Source organism: Dermacentor silvarum, chromosome 8 (genome assembly GCF_013339745.2).
Source record: "Dermacentor silvarum isolate Dsil-2018 chromosome 8, BIME_Dsil_1.4, whole genome shotgun sequence".
Taxonomy (NCBI): Eukaryota; Metazoa; Arthropoda; class Arachnida; order Ixodida; family Ixodidae; genus Dermacentor; species Dermacentor silvarum.
In genome coordinates, this window is record NC_051161.1 from 80,787,887 (window position 1) to 80,803,321 (window position 15,435).

Here is a 15,435-nt window from a genome sequence, read left to right on the forward strand (position 1 = left end):
CATTTAGAAACCAATCTTTGCGCGTCTGCTTCCTCTGACTGATTGATCTTGTCGTCGCGTTGCGTATAATCTCGAAGGAAAAAGTGTTGGCGGCTAGGCAGGAGAAGAGAACGGCTGGCCAAAACTATTACAGAGGGACAGTACTGCAGCACACACTTACAGTATTTATGTAAACCTTGCTCCATATATATATATATATATATATATATATATATATGCACGGTAAAGAACCCCACGTCATCTAAATTAATCCAGTGTCCCCCACTATGGCATGCGTCCTAACATTATAGTGGTTTCGGCAAGTAATACCCCTGAATTTAATTTCATTATTGTTATTATACAAGCACCCAAACCACTACATATAGAGTATCCTCGTTCAAGAAGCGCGCGCTCCACAGTGATAATACGGCGTAACCACCCCAAACCGAGACAATCACATTAAGCAATACACCTGATCGTCCCTTTTCACGCGACGAGGTCTTCCCCGCACAAAACTTGCAAGGCAAAAGGTCCGTCTGATCAGTCTGAGAGATAACCTGAATCCGTGCTATCAACTCAGCTTACCAATTAGGCACCAATTTGCTCTGCGGAGGCTTTTAAAGCGAAGCTTATGTGTCTAGGCGAAATCGCATATTTCTAGGCGAAATCACGTGTGTACAGAAATGTACAGAAATGTGTGTACGCCGCTGTCGATGAGTCGATGAGACGTGACGAAAGGTGGGGGGGGAGGGGGGGGGGGCGGCGACATCGACGACACAGACGCTCTTTTTGCAGGCAGTTACGGTTTCAAGGAGACTGCCAAGGGGAACTAATTGTTCGCGTAGCTCCCACATGAACTCCGCTATTCAAAATTTGATCGTTGGGATAGGTAGTGTCGAGGACGGGCCACAAAGTACTCATTTGCTGTAGCCACGTATTGTTGATAATTCGAAAGTCAATTACCGTAACTTCGCTAATTACGCACGTAAGTGCGGAAATTGCTCTGTATCTAGAGGCCGCCAATCCGTACACTCGAATGGTAAACATAACGTGACCAAGATTTATGTATTCTAATTTTAATAATTTGGTGCAGTTGAAAAAATAAACAGCCTGCATGTTGATTGTAAAGGAGGTCAGAGACCCTTATTTCTGTAGCCCGTCAGGGAGCACGGCGCAGAACGCGCGTTTGCTACCCGCCATGCGTTCGTTCCCCGTGAAAGCGCGCGTCTCTCGCACCCTTTCACTCGCACATACAGCATACCGCGTGCGGCGACGATTTCATCGCCGTTGACGTCATACGGAACCTCACGCAACGGCGACGGCAGAAATCCGCTTTGGAGTGTTCATATAATTGCTATTGCAGTAAAAAAAAAAGTGGAAGGGCAAGTTTAGATTATCTTCGTTGGTGTGTTGCTACAAGCGCACACCGACCACAGAGAATTCAGTTGATTCTCGTGTTTATTTTCTGTTATTCTCGTTTGGTGAAATGAGCGCTGATTGGAGAAAAATGAATGCTACAAAATGAAACAAGAAAAAAAAAAACGCTTTTTACGAAACTAGTTCCTCCTCGGAGGCTCAGGCTCGCGTCGTGGTATTGCGGCATTACCAGCCTGATGTAATCGCCTCCAGGTTGAAATTTCCTCAAGGGCGACGTTCCAGGAGTGGTGATGGTGGCTGTCCGGCTGAAATACACAGGACGTTCTAATTCGCTTTCGGTCATCGCAACACAAAGGTACAGACCACCCGGTGCAGAAGGCGGGCGCCACTTTCATAGCTTCGCAACTTCGTTGTTATCCAACGCTTTCGCAGCCATCTGGGCAAAAGCGCTTTTGCGCTGGAAATCGGTGTATAGACTACAAGTCGAGAACCATGGGTCCCAACTTCTGGCTATTGGCGCGCCTTAGGCGTCGTCATCGCCCGAGTCATCGTCGGTGCCGTAGTCGGCGTTCAACTGCGTGCTGTTGCGGTCGAGGTCCGTGGAATTCATAACTGAGATCTGCGTGACCTCGGACGCAATTCTTGCTCTGGCGGTCGTCGCAAACGTGGCCGGCGACGACGTTTCGAGTTCCGAAAGCTCCGTCTCTCGTGATGCGTTCGCAGTCGTTCTTAGCGTCGTTACTGTCGTCGAAGCTGACTCAACGAGCGCTTGCTCGCTGGACGACGAGCTCGTTGCCGTCTCGTTTCGAGTCGCGGTGGTTTTTTGCTGCGTAGATCGACCACTCCGTGTACCTTTTGGCGTTCGCTTGATGCCGCTGGCCAAGTCGTCGTAGTAAACCGTATCGCCGCCGGGAGTCGTCATGAGTTTTGTTGTGGGGCGCTTGTTTAGATTAGGATGCTGTATATTAGAGATGGGCTTGCGCGTCAGGAGCAGGAGGATGGCGTCCTGAGTGGATTCGTCGAGTTTGGGTGCCGGGCCCATGGTTTCGGATGTTTCGGTTGGTTCGGGCTCGGTGGGGAACCTGCGCATAGTTTACAAATACCGAACAATAAGGAGTCCTCCTGAAATTTTTTTTGCCCACTCGATGATTTGTCATCCGGAGCACTAGGAGAGTTCGACTGACAAAATTAAGCTCAAGAAGAATAAGAACAAAGAACGTATGCTTTGTTTCACGCTCCTATGTGTATACCAGCTTCACGTACGTATGCATGTGTGTGCATGTTTACCTTGATGTTGAAAGACTTGTTCTTGGTCGCGTCTGCGAGACTCAATACAGAGGTATGAGCTACCGTTTGCGTACTATATAGTCATACACTGCATTTACTAGTTACTTATTGGTAGCTCCGGCAAGATATTTTGCATGCGCGCATGCGTGATGTAAGGTAATTCCCGTCGCGCACAGCCCTACATATATTAGGAATTCTGTCTCGACTCATCCTTTCAAGTGTACTGTCCACAATCATGAAGGGTACAACCTTGTCGAAATTTCACAACTTCGCAGCCTTTACTGATAATGATGATTAATGGAGTTAAATAGCACAAGGGCCAGATATGATCAAAAAGCGCAATGCGCCGCCTTTTCTCATTTCATATTGATTATGCCGATAATATAATAGCAGTCATGTTCTCCTCGCACGTAACTTATCTGATAAGCTGGTAGTACATTCCCGAGGGAATTCCCTGTTTTGCGCCGAACCAACAAGGTAATAATAACATACAATCCACTGTTGAACTTATTTAAACATTACCTATATGCTAAGCCAATGGCAGTGCACAAGGCAGTACTGTATGCACGTTGTTTTGTTCATTCGTTATGTGACGTACGGAGAAGGTGGTTTTTGTCCAGCAGTATTGCACAAAAATATCACACAGCGTAGCACTTTCCCAAAGTTGCGTGCTTAAAGAATTTACCTTGCAAGCCTGTAGAGCACAGAGCTGTATTGCACAGCTGGTTTTTCACAGCTGGATCAGGCTGCCTCATAATTGGCGTAAAACACCTTGGTATTATAAGACTGCTCATCCGAATAATTCGTACTCCAGTGTGGTTTCAGCTTCATTACGTCGAGGTTCTTTATAGAAGAAGCAGTACTCGCATTCCGAAAGCAACAATTGAAACTGGTCGTTTTACATACTCCTTAAAATAAAAGCGTCTGATTCCACGACAAAAAACTTAATTGCGGATGTCAGGGTATCCGCGCCGTGCCCGAAGATATAGTCGCAATCGTAAAGCCTGCTGTTCTTGGCACTTGACGAGCTGAATGAGCATTTTCTTCGTAAACGGCAACCCAAGTTCCTAACCCCCTCCATGCACACATCTCCGTTAGGGACCACCATGCATGCGTATTCAAAGGCTTCGAGTTATCGGGACAACTATCGCGGTTGCCAATAGCGCCACACGTCAGTGGTAGATAAAGCGCGGCGCGCGCACGCACCTAGTCGTCCTGGATCTCCTCAGCGCGAAGGCTTCCAAGACGCGGCGGTACTCGGTTTTGAGCAGGTCGTTCCTGCGGACGCTGTAGGCGAGCACACCAGCACAAAAGAGCACGGCCAGCGTGAGCATAGCAATGACGGCATACAGGCTGCCGTGCGAGAACAAGATGGTCTCGGCCTGCTGCTCCAGCTGTTGTCGCTCCTCGTGGATGGCGTCGGCGCTGCGGCTATCGGCCTGCTCCCCTGGTCTCATGGGTGTCCGTCCTCGGCCATCGGGCGCTTGGACGCCTCGGCCGGTGCCGCTGTTTTCGTCGACGCCGCCTCAAGAGGCGGGCGCCTGTCGCAGTCCCGACGCGCAGCCCACCGTCGTCGCTGACGCAAAAAAACGCCCTTTTTTCACCACCACCGGAACGCCGCCATGTTGAATACTGTGCCGGGACCTTGTCACCGGCTCGGGCGGAGCCGCGCGTGTAAGGCTCGGCCATGCTGACGTCGATGACACTTGCTTGCTGCCGTTGCTGAATATGATGGCCACATACTATGGCTCGCAGCTACACTGGGGGTTGGCCAAGAATTGTGTGCCTGAACTTTTACTTAATGTTTTGAAATATTACCTATTCAAATAAAACAAACAAACGAACAAAAACTTCAATAGCTTATTCGTTTAGTTGATTGCGCGAATCCACAAAGGGCTTCAAATACTACTTGCTTGCTTGTTTGCTTCGTTGCTTTTTAGACATACCATGGTGCTTACCCATTACGGGGGATCGGCCAAAAAATGTGGTTGATCCCTCTTATATAGGAATCGGTATAGAACACGAAAGTGAAACGTGTCTTCACAGAAGTAGTGTAATGTTTATTGCACATTGATATATAATGTCTATTGGTGTTTTGTGGCTAAAGCGCCCTTAGGCGTTGATGCACCCACGCTGACGCCTGGTGGCACGTCTCCTCCATCACGACTACCAACGTCGATGACCATGAGCAACCGTCGTGCACATGGAAGCTGCACTACGCTGCACACGCTAGCACAACGCGAAAGACGAAGCACGTAACTGACACACTAATACAACGCGCAAGACAAAGCACGTAACTGAATCGTCACCGAGTCAAATCAGCGCGTACAGCGCGTCGTAATTGCAGCCTCCGCGATCAACTTCAGAAACATTTTCAGAGCTAATTGCGGAGGCCACGCTCCGCTGTGCTGAGTATGGTGAACGCCACCTAGGTGGCGTTGGTAGTGCTTCTTGATGCCAGCGTCCCTTCGAATGCTGGCATCGAGGCGTCGTAGTGCTGAGACCACCGAAGCGTTCACTGTCGGTGCGCGTTAGTGTCATAATGCAGTACTTCTCTTTTCTGCTCGTAGGCGGCGGCACCGCTACGAGCAAGAGCGCGGGTACACGGAGGAGTGTTAAGCCCAGACCACACGTACGCTTGCGGACGCGCGTAAGCTCGCGTCTACGCGCCTTGCGGTTGCCGCGCCTAGCGAGGAATGGCGGTTTGCATCCACAAATACGCGCGACAGCGCGCGCCACTGGCTTCACTTGTTTACACCTTGGCACACGCCACTTCGTATCAAAATGCTTCAAAATGCTTCAAAGTGCTTCAAAATGCTTCGATATCTATAAACGTAATTGTTATCTTTTTGGAGCTGTTAGATCAGCACGAAAAGTGAAGAAGAAGCACTTTCTTGCATGATATAATTCTGCTTAACTGAGAGTTGAATGTACCGCGCCGTCGCTGCGTAGCCAGGCGCGCCGACGCGAGGCAGCGAGGCAGCCCAGGCGCGCGATAACTGAGAGGAGCTGATCACCGAGATCGCGCCGCGTTTCGACGCGTACGAGCCGTGACGCACCGTCTGCGCATGCGTGGGCGTGCGGACGCGAGCTTGCGCGCGTTTGCAAGCGTACGTGTGGTCTGGGCTTTAGATATATAAGGCGCGTCTGTGTAGCTCTCTGCAAATGCGTTTGTGGCGCAATGGGTTAAACGCTCGGCGATCTATCGTCGCGGACCGAGAGGTCGTGGGTTCGATTTCCAAATTTTGCATGTTTGTGGAACTTTTTCTTCTGGTTTCTTTCTTTGTATTATGTTCTATGACGTATTTCCGTGACGGAAATACGTCAGTGAAGTCTTGGTGGACCCCGGCATAAAACACTTTCGTGTTAAAAATGTCGCATTTTCGCCCGCAAGGCGAAGCATCAATTGCGATAGAAAACTAGTAGAGAGCTATTCGGAGTAGGGATAGTAGTTTTATCGACTGCATAAACTTGGACACACTCGCTTACTAGCTGAATTAACAAGCGTGTTGTCAGCGCGCACAAGCAAACATGAATAGATCCCACTGAATGACCGCAGACAACGACTATCAAAACGCTGGCAGCAAGCGCAGCCGCCGCAGCGGGCGAAGGTTCGTGCGGTCTATCCCTTCAACGGAAACTGAGCGGCGAATGCACAGCGCATACAAAGGTCAGAGCCGTGTGGAGATAAGAGATGGTGCGGGCGACTACCACAGCCGGGCAAAGTGCAAGCGCAATTGTTGGCAGAGTAGAAGCTGCCCCACTCCCCTCCATCCCGCGCTGCCTTCCCTCTTTCTTGCTTTCGCGTGGGAGATTGAGTGGCCAGTTCCCCTTGCGCCCGGTTGCAAGATACGCATTTCGTGCCGCAGCACAGCGTCGCCCCGCCTCCCTCCCTCCCATACCCCCCGGCCTTTCGCGCGACGGTCGCGTTTTCTTTCCGTCGTGCATTCGCTCTCCGTGATAGTGCGCGTCCCTCGCATACGGTGCGCGGCGACAATTTTATCGCCCTTGGACTTTATACGGAACCTCACGGCGACAGTGACGCCGACGGCAGAAATCCGGTTGAAGTGTCCATATAATTGCTATCGCAATAAAAATTGCGCGGAAACCACGCTTAGGGTGGCCTAACTAAAGCTCAGTGTAGCACATGACTTTACCCGTAGAACACCGGACAAGTGCGCTAATTTACTGCATCAGTACTTGCAACAAACAGGGCTGTATGCGTTTATTTGATACCTTTTGCTAACCTTTGGTACGTAGACCTCGCAGAAAGTCCCATAATTCATAGAAAAGAAACCATCAACGATGATTCTGAATGTAAGTGAAAAGCCCAAACGAGACTGCAAGCGAATGAACGCAAGAAGGAGCGAGAATTTTAAGAAAATTTAAGAAAAAGTGGAAGACGGGGAAGTGAAAATTCTACAAAGAACTAAGAGAGACCAACTAACTTAGGCGGTATTTTAAAGAAAAATGTGGTATTAACAAAAAATATTGCGAATTTGCAGGTGTTAAAATCAATTCAAAATTGATTTGATTTTGTGAAGTGTCAATAATTCTTTCAGCAAAGTAACCATGTAATCTTCTTCTATCCCAAAGGAACTCATGGATGGCCATGCATACATTCTTATGGTTTAAGCCCAATGCAGGGGTCCCGAAAGCGAGAATATTTTGAGAATAGACAGAAATGCTGATTGGCCGCTAGTAATTTCGAAATACGTTTTTCTCTGGCTTGTCTGTAGCAAAGACGGTTGTTTATAGACCCTTTTCTTTTTCCCGTTAGTTTCCAACTTCTTTCCTCCTACAGCGCCAGAAAGCCGTCATGTTGGGTAAGTTACCCTTACCTTCAGCTCCGCGGTTGAAGTGACCGCCAACGTAAATTTTCGTACAAAAATAATGTGATTATTTAAATAATTTTGTAATTTTTTGTGGGGAACGCCATGTTCACTACTATGTGAGAGAGATAGAGACAAAACATATTTACTGAGCAGTTTAACATATTACTGTCTGTGTGAGACATTTACCGGAGCTTGCTTGATTGCTCCGAATACCATGGCTCTTACCCATTAAGGGGAGTTGACCAAGAAGCCGGAGGTTAAAACTCGCAGGAAAGAGAAAATTTGTAAAATAAAAGCAAGGCAAGGAAAGATGAAACTTCTATTGTAACTTAATTTTAAAGGAACTAATATTTTTTCAAGTATTCGTGTTTTGAGGGCCACTTCTTTTTCATCGGTCTTCTACTCCTATATAGGCTTTTTATAATGATGGAAGTGTTCCCTGGTGACATACTATACGGAAGCAGATCCGCTGCAGCAGACATATCGGAAACGCGCCTTTCTTCACTACCGTATACGTCACAAGACCAAACCTAAATGGTAAAATGCACCTAAAGAGGTGCGCGAATATTGTAGAATGGTAAGTTTCAGTGACACGGCGGGGAAGTGTTACACACGTGTTTCAGCCATCAGAAAAGCAAGCACGGATTCGAGCGGTTTGCTAGTTCAAAGCGGTGCATGGTTCCATCACCAACAAACACATAGAGGCCATTGCGGATGGTGTCATGCTCGCTATTCCTGTATGCACAAATGGCGCTTTTTCCCGCACAAGAACGCTGTTGTATGGGCCGCCTGCCGAAGCGCACTCCTGGAGACATTTTAATTGGGGAACATTATTCTTCTCCTAAGCATTTCGTTTTGTGGCTGTTGTATCGCAAGATATTTCTTAAGGTGCTGGCGCCCTTCGTGTTTGAAAACATCGTGACTGTGGACTCGTGATTGTGCTAGTGAATATGCCCTCTCAGCGTGAGCTTCGTTATTCGATCGTTTTCCCTTTCTTTAGTTGGTGTATGGTGCTGCGTCATTAGCGACGAGCTTTGGAATAGTGGTGTCTATACCGTGACCTACCCTACCTTCATTGAGAGGACGATTTCTGCTTGTGGGTGAGTCATATCGAGCAGTATACTTACATCGCGTTTCCCACACGTGGCAGTGCTACTACACAGCGCAACAAAAGACACCACCCTAAATTTGTAATCTCTGTCGATTGTGTCATTGAAATCATGTACAGCTATCGTGAGGCGGGTTGTAGGTGGGGCAGACAGGCAGCTCGAGCACAGATACCAAGTGAAGCATTAAACGGCCGACCAGCTTGCTATACTCATTGCAATTAAGGATTGTGGCTTTGAGTCCATGTCGCATGAATGCACAAAAATTGCAAGAAGCGGAAACCAGTTAACGCGGGGAGAGCGTAGAGGCAATTAATGAACATAATATGGTTGTAAGGGAGATGTGTTACCACAGCATCGATTTCCTCGTCTCCTAAATAGTTAGCATTTCTAAGTATAGTCACATTTTTGGGATAGGGTTGAGTACTCTGATTGTTTATCGATCAGTGCGCGGAAAAATTGGTAAAATTTTTAAAGTGGCTTCTGTTTTTGTTCTTGCTTGGCATGCGCTGTGAACCATTTGCGTTGTCTGAGAACGGTCACGAGCTTCAAAATCAGCTGCTGTGAGTCCTTGTCTGCAACGCGTTACACCTCTACTATGTGGTCTTATTTATCATTTTTAAATAAACAAACTCATAATTTCACCCTCTGAAATTTTGCGCAAAATTTTTTCGGTCTCGATAAAGCATACATGCAAAGAGGCTGCCAATATATTCGACACTTCTCCTTGAAAATACAACAAGATTTCTACTTGGGCTTGTTGGCTTTCCATTATGAACATGTAGCATTGCGCGTAAAACACAGACAAAGGAAGGAACACGATGAGACACACGGACCGCAAACTATCAACAATTTATTACCGAGAAGAAGCTGACCTTATATATATACATATATATATATATATATATATCTTGTCTCAAACACCATCGCAACAAGGGCAGACCCACAACGAGAAGAACGTCCACACACACGTGTCGTGTCATTCAGATGTGCTAATTCCTTAGCTGATAACGTGATAGAGGCCATGCTAACGCATTTGTCGTTTATACTTGTGATGCGGTGGGCCTCAATATGGCGACGTGTCATTTCATCATTTTTTTGCAATGACAGTGCAATTATCAAACCGTAATCATGGCAATTTGCCAACTACCCTCCCATCTTGTTATTTACGTTGTTAGCATGATGTCGAAGCATGTCGTTGATGCAAAGCCCCCGACACAAAAACGCTTATATTGTTAGAGGTGTCTGATCAACTAACCCTTCAATACATTTCACAAATTTGGTATTGTGTTTCTTAATACATGCTTCCGTTTCTTTTCCACTTGGGTTATCTATTTTTCGTACTTTAGCAAGTTTATTCGGTGCTGGAAACACGACCCTAACATCAGCTCTTTAATTGGGCCATCTTCTTTATGTTTTGCGACAACTTATGGATGTACGGAATTACAGTGAATTTTCTTTTTCCTTTCTCCATGTCTTCGGAGGTGGGACGCATGGTGGAGCCGGATTCCCTGATATTCATAAGGAGCTTCTCCGCTACGAACACTGCTTCACCGCGACGAACCTGCTTCTGGAAGACGTGCCTTTCGCTGGCAGAAACTTGGCTCATTAGGTGTGGGCAAGATTTTTCCAGGGCGTCCTTGTGTAAAGATTGGCGATTGCCCTTTTTATTAGTTTAGAATTGGCTGATTTGAACGGGAGAAGAGGTTTGTTTGCTGGGGGTTCATAGCTCCCGAATACACGGCTTTCTTTAAAAAACGAAGCTGATATCAAGAAAACGGATGGAAGAGAGCACCCCAAGAAATCCAGCAGCGCATTTACGATCGCGGGCACCGTGGCCCACAATTTTCAACAGTCTTTCTTGCGTGGCTGTAGTCGCCTTGCCGCCGAGTAGGACTTTTTGCGAAACGTAATCCTTCAATGCGACAAGAGCCCTTACCACGTGCTACATCAATGTCACCTATGAGAAAGTTCCCGTCACTTCCCTCACGGGCATCAGGCGTGACGTCAAATGACTTTGTTCCCGTCACACGGCTTAAGTCCTACCACACTCTTGCTGCCGGAACCGTCTGCCGCACCAGAACGGTGCTTTTCCGCCGGGGTTCTGGTTGAGGTGACGTTAACAAGAGAACAATGACGGCGCCGAAGATGACGAAGAGCCAACACAACCTGGTTGGGATTCCTTCCGTCTACGTCAACGTTCTGTACCTTTGTGAATGCATCGTGTAAGTAGTTTGATATACGCAACAATAAGAATAGTGGAGGTGAGTGGCCAATGGCTATAGGCGCAGTTACGAACAAAAAGCTTTGTGAATTCGGTGCCACCCGCCGTGGTAGCTCAGTCAGCTAAGGCGTTGCGCTGCTGAGCTCGAGATCGCGGGATCGAATCCCGGCCGCGGCTGCCGCATTTCGATGGAGGCGAAATGCAAAAACGCCCGTGTGCTTGCGTTGTAGTGCACGTTAAAGAACCCCAGGTGGTCGAAATTATTCCGGAGCCCTCCACTACGGCGTGCCTCATAATCAGAACTGGTTTTGGCACGTAAAACCCCAAAAAGAAGAAGAATTCGGCGCCCCTGTTTTGCGTAAGCTAGGAGATTACACGCATATTTTCTAGAAGCGCGAAGCGTGTTTATCCTATTTTAAGACGAATAAACGCACCGCCAATAACCTCAATTAAGGGCCAAACGATTTCTTGTGTACCGAAAACGTGTTCCGAAGTACTCCTTTAATTGGCCGCCGCCATCGATAATCTGATGTCCGTTATCATGATTGAAGGGCGACCTCACGAAACGTTGTCACACGCTATCTTATTTGTGAATACAAGCCCAGGTTTAATGGGGAATGCAACGAATGTCGCTGGCTCGAAATTGTGGCTCGAAATGTCTGGTTTGGCGATGCATGTGCCGCCTGTGGAATTTCTGCGATGAATTCCTTTGCGAACATATTTTTCCTCGCCTAATGTTGAAGTTACAAAAAATTGTTTCGAAATGCCTTTAGCGCATTCGACCGTGAAGCCAATCCCGCTCCTCGTAAAACACCGCACAGATTTGTATAGCTGTATAGTCGTCGTAGACTGGTGATTTCGAAGACCCATTCGTGCGAGCGCGTCAGGCATGGGGCACTCGCTAGAAGCCACCGTGACTGCTACTAATTGGAAGGCTGTGCGAGAACGGGCCTAAGCCGTAGCCATTGTCAGGTTTTTTTTTTAGTTATTCTGATGATTTTGTTGCTTTTATTGCTTTGCGATACTGCCTTTATGAATGGCAGTCTGGTAGAGCAGTCGTTGAAAACTTTAGCACTAAGTGTCAGTGGCGGAATTGAGAAAGCTCTTTCTTCGTAAGTGCTGTTTTCCTTTGGCTGGCCATCTTTACTAATAACATGTCCAATATCACAAATGGATGGCATATGATCTTAAAAAGAATTCTAGCGTAAGAAAATTTGGTTCATACGGGTCAGATTCAGCTGGAAATATCACAGTGCAATAAAGAAGCACAAGAAAGTTTGGTAAATCTGAATACATAAAGGGAAGCAGATAAGCACCCGCACTTACAAGTGAAAAAAAAGATAAACATTCTTAGGTCCTGTTTTGTAAAATTAGGTGAAAGTGTCAGTGACATAGTACCCTTAAATCGTCGCATACGAGGAAAAACGCATCACCCGATTGCCCAAAATCTGCTAAGGAGTACCACAAACTGTAAGAACACACAGCAGATTGTCACTATTACGTCCGATGCTTGTCACTTGGCCACCACTATCTCAACTATAACATCTTAGTTTCTTGCCACTATCTTTACCTCTGCTCGGCGGTCTTCAGCTCTGAACTGTAAATAACTGCTGCCCATGTTCGACATCGTTTGCCATGTATTTTTGTTTGTACTCATTATAACTGTACGTGCTCTGCCTGTGTTTTTGTTGCCTCTCTTCATAGTACAGTTGGGTACTGTGCGACTCCCCCCACCCCCTTGCACCCCCAACAAACCCCCTATGCAGCACTGTCACAGGGCGTATGTTGTATTTAAAAAAAAGTAATAATATCGAATATAAATATATTTCCCCTTCACAAAACGACTTCCATATTTTATAGATGTTTTCATCGTCACAGCCCTGCCGACAGAGAGGTTATACATAAGAAAATTGGGACGTTTTATGACGTGTCAGGACATGAGTGTATTGCTGCGTACTGAACGTACGAGAATTTTCGTCGAAACATAAAATTCACCAAACGGGTTGCCAGCTCTTGTCATACCGCGACCGATTCTGGCGGCAGTAAATACGCGCTCATCCATCCGTAAAGCCGCAGGCTTATCGGTGAAGATTGCAGGAGTTCCTATACAAATGCAGAAGGTGCTGCCGCCGCGAACCACAGTGCATGCAAAATAAAGACGCGCTTTACGCTTCACCACTGAAATCCGGGCTTTTCAGTTCCCACGGGCGGCACTCAGCCACGCGCCCCCTCCCCCCCCCCCTTTTTTTTTTTTGTTGGACACAAGGGACGCAGCACGTTTGCCATCTTCTTTTTCTGTCATGGAACAGCCCGGCGTATAGCGGTTCTTTAAAAGCACGCAATTTCGCGCTTCCAGTTTTACAACGACTTGGTCTTTCTCTCGTGTTCTATCATTTCAATCTATTTTCGTTTCCTTCTTTAATTGAAGTGAATGAGGGTGCTTTCCTGCTATGAAGTGACCCAGACGCACGCACATCCAATTGGCTCAGCACTTGTACACGCCTGTTCACTTGATCCTGCAGATTCAGCCTTCTTTCAACTCTGAGCCGGAAGCACAAAACACTTCAAGTCGACACGTGCGTGAGTCGGCATTTTTGAAATTGAAACAGTTTTAGTGTTTCTACGTGGATGGCCGCTTAAAAAATCCGCCGCAGCCGGGATCGGCACCGGGACCTCGAACTCAGCAGCGCAGCGTCTTTACCACTGGGCTACCGTGGCGGGTAAATAGTAAATACGTAAGCTGTCAAGACTAGTGTTGTGTCTTTGTGTCATACTGCATTTTAGAAAGCGTTCTCAAAAGACACTCTGTTGAGTCCTTGTCCCATTTAGATTGTCATGTATTGTTTGTTTAATGATAAACTAGCCTTGAGCAGTTACGGCACGAACTTCATGACATCGTGAGCAGCTAGCGCGGTATCTTCAAGCCTGTCTATTGTTTCGCGTCTTCTCTGGGTTACCACGAACCCGCTCATGGTAACCCTGAATGTACATAACATTCCAGGAGAGTAACTTACGATTTAACTCATTCACTCACATCTTCACTAGTGGCACTCTAACAGCATACACAGCGACATGAACGTGCCACGTGTGCTAAATTTGTGCGTGGCAAGCAGCATGTACAAGTGACGAACGTAGAACAGGAAATACCAGGCACAATGCGATACAAAAGTGAGCAATTTTTTGTGAGTCTCTTACATGAAGGAAACAGAGCGAAAACGGGATAGCAAAGAAGTAAGATAGTGGTGCAACGCTGTTTTTTTTTCATAATAAATGCTAAAAGCTGACACTGCAAAGCTGCGTGAAGGTGCTTGCGTTTTATTTCAGATGTAAAAGAAAGGTGAAATCCCAAAATTATCACTCAAGCAAGAATAAAAACTGGAAACGCAAGAAGAAAATATCAGCCAGCTCTAATACACACGCGAACACACCACAAAGACCGTCTCTTTATACGGGCACCAGCACATATAGCACGGTGCAGTAGTTACAGGACACTCATCCATCACACAGGAGTGTTTCTGTTGTCGTTGTCAGTTTGGGCGCTGCTCAATAGAAACAGTTTTCAACTCGCCCGCTTTTGTAGTCTTTCAAAGTGCTCGCACAAGCTTTCTATGTATGCATGCTTTTAACTATATAAGGATAAAACGCCCCTGACATCAATGAGTTAAAGAAGAAGCACAATGCAAGGAGGTAGACAAAACACGTGTCTCACTTAGCGCCAGTTCAAAAGATTGGAATCGACTAAAAAATTTCAAATGGCACTCACGTCACGCCTCTGCTTATCAGGCCATGACCACGGTTCAAGCTGGCTCTTTGGTCATGAGGGTGATGCGTACTGCAAGGGCCCCCACAATCGCGCATGTGGAATCGATTTATTCGGACATATTGACGACACATTCACAAAACGGAATAGCCACGCAAATATCTAACGAAACTCTCTAACTGCAAAGGGTCTACCTTTGCATATGAATGCATTAAACTGTGTTAGAGATTACTCCACGTTAAGGTACGTTATGTCATCAAGCTTGCCTTTAATTATCGTTAATGAAGAAATACAAGTAAGCAGAAGTTTTATGTGAATGCAGGCCTCGATCAGAGGTGGGAGCGAGTGTTCACGTTCGGTGCCACGTCGCTAAGTTATGGTAAAGCTGGCGCGGGACCAATTTCCACTTCAATGGATTCCACGCTGAAAGGGCAGAGGTCGTGCTGTAAACTGCATTTAAAATTGAGGACACGAAGTTGTCATCGTTTTCTTCGAACACCACTTATTCTGGATATTCGTAATGACGTTGACTTTATTTTTTTTTCAAGTATCTGCAGCAATCAAAATTCCAGATGCATTTTAATGTAGTCCGCACAAATCGAAACAATAAGGTGCAAGAGCGTAAGGGTACAACAATCAGCAAGTGCTGAGAACAAATGAAGTTTGAAACGTGTTCATCATGGTCACCCTTAATATACTCGTTCTCGTTCTTCCTGAGCGATGGATTACCATTGCCTTCCTGTCCAGCACATCGTTTTTAACATGGACCTGTCAACAGTACCTCTGTGCCATGCTCAAGTGCCAGAAATAGTGATGTGCAAGCATAGCTTAAAGGTGCGTTGTTTCCTTTGTTCGGTCAAATTTACT

At 46.7% G+C, this 15,435-nt stretch overlaps 1 protein-coding gene across 1 annotated transcript; it reads right to left on the reverse strand.

The window, feature by feature from the left end:
- Window positions 1–1,879: 1,879 nt before the first annotated feature.
- On the reverse strand, window positions 1,880–4,269 carry LOC125947684 (uncharacterized). Its single transcript, XM_049672900.1, has 2 exons — window positions 3,850–4,269; window positions 1,880–2,438 (listed from the first exon to the last, which is right to left on the reverse strand). The coding sequence occupies exons 1-2, from the start codon at window positions 4,098–4,100 to the stop codon at window positions 1,880–1,882; spliced, it is 810 nt and encodes a 269-aa protein (XP_049528857.1). The 5' UTR covers window positions 4,101–4,269.
- Window positions 4,270–15,435: the final 11,166 nt, after the last annotated feature.